At 36.5% G+C, this 6,224-nt stretch overlaps 2 protein-coding genes across 2 annotated transcripts; one reads left to right on the top strand and one right to left on the bottom strand.

The window, feature by feature from the left end:
* Positions 1–1,107: 1,107 nt before the first annotated feature.
* LOC145054550 (uncharacterized) lies at positions 1,108–2,483 on the top strand. The gene is made up of 6 exons (XM_079002777.1): positions 1,108–1,266; positions 1,362–1,388; positions 1,473–1,535; positions 1,973–2,051; positions 2,138–2,183; positions 2,283–2,483. The coding sequence occupies exons 1-6, from the start codon at positions 1,228–1,230 to the stop codon at positions 2,290–2,292; spliced, it is 264 nt and encodes an 87-aa protein (XP_078858903.1). The 5' UTR covers positions 1,108–1,227; the 3' UTR covers positions 2,293–2,483.
* Positions 2,484–2,888: 405 nt separating this feature from the next.
* LOC145054549 (Glucose-methanol-choline (GMC) oxidoreductase family protein) lies at positions 2,889–4,992 on the bottom strand. Its single transcript, XM_079002776.1, has 3 exons — positions 4,740–4,992; positions 3,153–4,662; positions 2,889–3,056 (listed from the first exon to the last, which is right to left on the bottom strand). The coding sequence occupies exons 1-3, from the start codon at positions 4,828–4,830 to the stop codon at positions 3,005–3,007; spliced, it is 1,653 nt and encodes a 550-aa protein (XP_078858902.1). The 5' UTR covers positions 4,831–4,992; the 3' UTR covers positions 2,889–3,004.
* Positions 4,993–6,224: the final 1,232 nt, after the last annotated feature.

Genomic DNA, 6,224 nt, shown 5'->3' with positions numbered 1-6,224 from the left:
TACAACCACTTTTTGTTGCTTCAAATTTATTACATAATCATTGCATGTTTTAAACCCTGATTTATTAAATACTCATTATTATTTGAAATCATAAATTCTATTATGAAGCAAGATAACCGTCATGGATCTTTGTTTTGGGTTACATAATCTTGTTTTGTTCCTAATTTCATTAGTTATTGATTGTTTGAAACCCCTGTTTGTCACTTCTAATTTACTATGATATTTCCACTTAAGAAATTGATCCATCCATATAAAATACAATATCATTATAGCTATCATACAAATCAGTAATACATACATTTTATGTGGATGAATAAATTTCTTAAGTGGAAATATAATTTCCCTACTAGAAAGCTCGAGAGCATGGTGGAGAGATCGAGACAATTGTATATTTTGGTCAAGTCGTTGTCGGATGCTGTAAGGTATATTGTGGAGTCCAAAATATATTGTTTTACCAAAAGAGCTCTTATGAAAAGAGGGGACACCAACATATTTAGCCATTTATATGATTATGTCGCACTAATATGGGGTACATTGACACTCCTTAGAGTGATAGAGGCTCAATGTGTATAGATGCAGATATGTGTCAAACCACTACAAGATGCTAAAATTTGATAATGATAACATGTAAGATATATATGAGATCCGATATCATATCTCCAAAATAACTCTTATGAAGTAAAGAAGATTCCAACATATATAGTCACTTATAGAACAATTTCTCACCAATATGAGATACATTAATAGATGCAAGCATGGTGACATGTTTCATAATTTTGTATGAGTTGTATGAAATGTGTATTGAGTGAAGGGAGATGAGGAAGGTCATGTGAATGGTGGGTGGTGCGACCACATGATTTAAATAATGTATAACAATTAAATTAATTATACAACTATTTAAAAAATCAGATAAGGTTATAATAGTATTTTCAAGTTTGTCGGGAACAAAATCAAAGCAAAGCCATATAAGGACGGTCCAATTGAAAAAAAGAGCATTAAGAAGGACCAAAAACGCAATACAGAGCAAAACACAAGGACTATTCGTGTTACTTATTCAAGAATAATCGAAAGACGAACTAAAAGAAGAATAAAAGGAGCGGGGGAAACTGTAAATGTTGACCAGAAACAAGGGCTCACTTCAGTCTTCTCTCCCGTAAGAGCTCTCTAGGGTTGTCTCTGCGGCTGCGTTATCAATCAAAGGAGAGGACATCCACAACAACAGCAGCCATGGCGACCAAAGTCCAGAGGATCATGACCCAACCGATCGTATGTATTTCTCATACCTCAACAACTTACCCTAATTCTTTCATCGGTTAATTACTAATGCAATTTCAATATTTTTCTTTACTCCTTGGCTTCAGAATCTGATCTTTAGGTTCCTCCAGAGTGTAAGTTCCTGCAAGCTTTTTCCTTTTGATTTTCTTACACCTTGCTGGATGATTTCCTTACTTTATGTTTTGTTTGCGAAACAGAAAGCTCGTATTCAGATATGGCTATTTGAGCAGAAGGACTTGAGGATTGAAGGCCGCATAATCGTATGTTTTTCCATGAACTTTCTTTCTAGTCCTTAAGACTTGTTTCCTGTAGAATTTGAGCGACCCCAGTAGCAAATGATATCTGTGGTTCGGGTTTTAGGGCTTGACTGGTAGTAAATGATACCCTCTTGACCTTACACACTTTGATTATGATGTCAAAGGTTTGCTTTCTTCAAAATTTATATGGACATATGAAACCTTCTAGGGGATTTGTTAACTACATTTAGCTTTGTAAGTGAATGGATGTTAAATTCAGATTGATAAGTATTACCCATAACATTAAGAATCAAAATATGCCTTTGTTTTCCTTTTCTCTTTTGATAATGGATATGCATAAATGGTAAATCAAGAATCAAAGTGTGCCTTTTTCTCTTTCAACAGAACAACATGATGCATACTATCCCTTGAAAAGTTATGTGTTTATTTGTTTGATGTAGGGGTTTGATGAGTACATGAATTTGGTTCTTGATGAGGCTGAAGAAGTCAGCATTAAGAAGAAGACCAGAAAGCCACTAGGTTTGTCAATGATATATTTTCATCTTTCTCTAGATTAGTTTCCCATCGTTATTTCTATTCTAAATTCTAACTTTTTGGATGTGCAGGAAGGATTCTACTAAAAGGGGACAACATTACCCTGATGATGAATTCGTATGTCACTTGTTGTCTCTGTTTGTGTGAAATTTTTATCCATTTTTAGTTTCCAATATTACAATGTGCTTAAAATCCATTTCTTTTCATTGTGTTCAGGGGAAAGTGATGAGGAGCATTTGCATCAGTGTAGGCTTAAAACAAGATTTGCAAGTTATGTTAGGCATTGTTTTGATGAAGGGAATTGTGTGTGAATTGATCTGGGATCTTGTTACATTTTTATTTTCATGTAACTGAGCTTTATGAACTGTAATGTTGCATTTTATATGGTATCTAAGCTGATCTATCATTTTGCATAAATTTCTTTACTTTACTTGACAAACCACAAAAATCTGCACAAATTGTGGGAAATAGCATTGTACATTGCCTTTTATACTGGCATAGGCAGTTTACTGTAAGTTTGACTAGCATCGTACATGTAGACTAAATCAGCTGCAAATTATATGCATTTTTATGATGAGTAAAAATTAAAATATAAGTTTATTCATTAAATCTGTTATTTCCTCCAAGTTTGTCCTATATATTTTCCACTAATTTCTGTTTAAAACCACCTATTATTTCATATCCACTAAATAAAAGTACATTACAAGCGTCAACTTGCTCAGAACAAGAATTCACAAATAACAATTAGCATCAGACCATAATGGCTTTATTAACTCACAAGTCACAATTCTAATTACATGATATAAAATTTTGTGTCATTAATGTCATTTCCAACATGAAATTTTGAATATCTATCATCAGTAACAGAAGCCATGAATGAATGAATACAACAAACAAGGGTGTAAATGTGTAATATTAACATAACAAGGAAATCAAAATCAAGTGTTTGCCTTTTGCATTCTTTCTATCAAAATCTTCAAACCCATATGCCTGCAACAATTACAAACCAACCAACAATGGTGGTGTCAGTGTCAGTTAAACTCAAAACTCCAATTCAAGACACAACACAAGCTAAAAAAAACTTACCTCCCAAGCATTAAAACAGTAGCCTGTGGATTGGTGCCAGGTGAAATTGAGAAAACGGAACCATCAATTACTCGAAGAGAATCAACACCGATGACCTTCAAATTTGGATCCACCACCCTCCCCACCACGCATCCGCCATGGTAGTGCCATATTGTGCTCACAGTCCGCCGGCAAAAATCACTCATCTCCTCATCGCTTGTTTGGTTTGCCGGCAATGGCAGACCCATGAATCTAAACTCTGCACCAGACCATCCCAGGAACCTGTAACTAGACATCGCCTGGCTTCTAAGCAACTCACCAACCTTACGCGTTCCGTTTACACATCTCTGCAAATCCACCGGGTTGCTGAAGTAGTTAAAACGTACGTTTGGGTTAACTCTGATTTCTGTGGACGCCAAACGAAGTGATCCGGCAGATAGAGGGCCGATGGTCTTCTCCATGATGCTGGCGACACTAAAATACAACGGAGACGATGAAGATCGCATGAAGATAGAGTGTACAGGAGAAGGAAAAGGGAGAACGTTGGATGATGCTTCGAGATAAGCACCGGAATCAGTAATGCCCACCACCTGTATGAGAGAATGCTCCAGTAGCTTAGGTGACACAAACGATATTCCGTTTCGTGGATTATCATACAGAAACTCCCCAACAAACGGAGAATGATTTACCACCGGAATGCCCCAAGAAGAAAGGTACGAGCGTGGTCCGACGCCACTCAAGAGAAGCAGGTGGGGGCTACCAATGGCGCCGGCGGAGAGAATGACCTCTCCTTTCTCCCTTAGCAGTGCATGGTGAAAATAGCCAGCACTATCACGAATCACAACGCCGATGGCGCTCTCCTTGGACTCAGGAGAATCTGAAGCAGCGAATAAGATCCTCTCAACGCTTGCATAGACGGCGATCTTGATATTTGTTTCTCTAGCGAGATTCAGAAGATCAGCGGCGCTGTGTCTATGGCCGGAGCTGTTGAAGGTAGAACCACCGATCTTGGTTCCAAGAGAGTGTTTTAACGTAAATCCGTTATAAGGTTGAACACCGATTTCCAATAATCCATCACGAAGGGCAGTTTGCCACGACTGTAGCTGGGGTTCAAACACGATGGATTTCTCAACCCATTGATAAGAACGCTCGAGCAAAAGCGGATCCCAATTGATCCCCGATCGATCATAAAATTCATCGTCTGCTCGACTATAAAATCCGGCGTTAATGGCGCTGCTGCCGCCAAGAATCCGGCCACGAGCATTGGGAACGCCTTCCTCGGAAGTGAATGCTTGGGCGGCGGAGTGGAATGGGTCGACTTGCCGGAGAGTGGGGATGAAACCCTCTTGTCTCATGATGGTAGGGTTGATGTGCGGAACACCGCCTCTTTCAAGAAGCAAGACACGGTGATTGACTGATAACGTCGCTGCCAATGGGCAACCTGCTGTGCCACCGCCGACTACTATGTAGTCAAAGGAGTCCTCCGGCGGAAGAGCTGTTGCGTTAACGACGAACGCCATGTATGTCGGACCTGGTAATAATCACAAAACAAATGATATGAGTAAATGAAGAAGCATCTAAACAAAGAATAAAATGGCGGTGATTTACTTTGAGATAGCGCTGATGAAATTAGAGAAAAGAGCATCATGTTGATGATGAGGATGATGAATGAGAAGCATTTGGGGATGATTGACGCCATTCTTGGTGGAGACGAAATGCACAGAATGGAGAATAACAGAGCAGTGCAGGTTCTACAAATTTCAGGAATTGTGTTTGTGGAAAAAAGAAATTGAAAATATTTCTTGTAAGTTTCTGGTGGGAAATTCTGTTAGAGTTTGGGATACGTATGCATCGCTCATTTTGTAATTACAATACAAATGTATCATCTTAATAACACTAGACTTTATTATATAGTCCCTAATATATATCATAAGATAAGGTATAAGATTAATTTAACATATTCTCCTAAATTCGTAACTTAAATAAAAACCATGAAATTTACCACATACCATTAATTTTGTTGTAACTAAAATATAATTCAACCTGGTCGTTAGAAAAAAAAATCCTTTCACAATATTTAATTGTTTGAAGAACGCCATATGATGCTTAAACTGCTAGGTATAGGTCAAGAACCTCGGGGAAAGGCTGATGTGGAAATTAAAATTACATGGTGAGTATTTCCTAGCTAATATGAAATTATATAGAGATGACATAAGATATGATGTGACAAACAAAATTATATGGAGAGTATGACCCATACTCAACACTTTTACCCAACACCCTTACCCAACGTGAGGCTAATGCCCAGTAATATATGTTATAACATGTACACACCACTTCTTTATGTGTTATGGTGTGTTAAGATAAGAAGGAGTGAAAGTTTGTTAACTTGATAAAAATTCATAACTAGTATCTCTTTTTCTCTTTTTTCTTTCTCTCTCTCTCTATCTATCTATCTATCTATCTATATATATATATATATATATATATATATATATATATATATATATATATATATATATATATATATAATTTTGTATTAAAAATTAGAAGTATTTTGGGATGGTAGAGTGATGGAGATTTCCCAGGGTAAGTGATTGTGAAGTGGTGTTTATGTGGCGATGAAGTGACTAAGCTTTTTTTTTTATTTTTTTATTTTTTTTATTTTTTTTTATGTTATGGTGTTATGGGTATATCCTATAGCCTTATTGTGTTTATTGAAAAAGTAATCTCCTATGTTATGTATGTTGCGTTTTATTCTCAAAATTACACGATTAGTAACGAAATCATTTTAAGATTTGAATAAACTTAAAACCATTTTACCCCATCAGTGGTCATTTTGCAATCATGAAAAGATTAAATCAACTACAACAAGAAAAATATTACAAGATTTGAAGTCTTTGATTCTCATGGGAGATGGAAGTTGATGAAGTGATGCATGAAGTTCCAAAGGAGAAACTCTCTAGAGGTATCCACCAAGCAAGAGTAAACCACTAAAACATGCTAGTCTTCATTTCTATATAAGTTGTTCTTAAGCCTTAAGAATTTATACCAAATAAACCTTAAAAGGAGAAGCAACTCAATCATCTAAAA

The sequence above is a fragment of the Lactuca serriola genome, chromosome 5, assembly GCF_051521515.1.
Source record: "Lactuca serriola cultivar US96UC23 chromosome 5, Lser_US96UC23_V15, whole genome shotgun sequence".
NCBI lineage: Eukaryota > Viridiplantae > Streptophyta > Magnoliopsida > Asterales > Asteraceae > Lactuca > Lactuca serriola.
This window is presented reverse-complemented; position numbering and strand designations above follow the sequence as displayed.

What these genes read in the sequence shown, in the direction of transcription:
- LOC145054550 (XM_079002777.1), top strand. Translation starts at nt 1,228, where the DNA reads ATGGCGACCAAAGTCCAGAGGATCATGACCCAACCGATC. An exon ending in GGATCATGACCCAACCGATC is followed by an intron (nt 1,267 to 1,361) that starts GTATGTATTTCT and finishes CCTTGGCTTCAG; the next exon opens with AATCTGATCTTTAGGTTCCT. An exon ending in GGATTGAAGGCCGCATAATC is followed by an intron (nt 1,536 to 1,972) that starts GTATGTTTTTCC and finishes TGTTTGATGTAG; the next exon opens with GGGTTTGATGAGTACATGAA.
- LOC145054549 (XM_079002776.1), bottom strand. Translation starts at nt 4,830, where the DNA reads ATGGCGTCAATCATCCCCAAATGCTTCTCATTCATCATCCTCATCATC. An exon ending in TTCATCAGCGCTATCTCAAA is followed by an intron (nt 4,663 to 4,739) that starts GTAAATCACCGC and finishes GATTATTACCAG; the next exon opens with GTCCGACATACATGGCGTTC. An exon ending in ACTGTTTTAATGCTTGGGAG is followed by an intron (nt 3,057 to 3,152) that starts GTAAGTTTTTTT and finishes TAATTGTTGCAG; the next exon opens with GCATATGGGTTTGAAGATTT.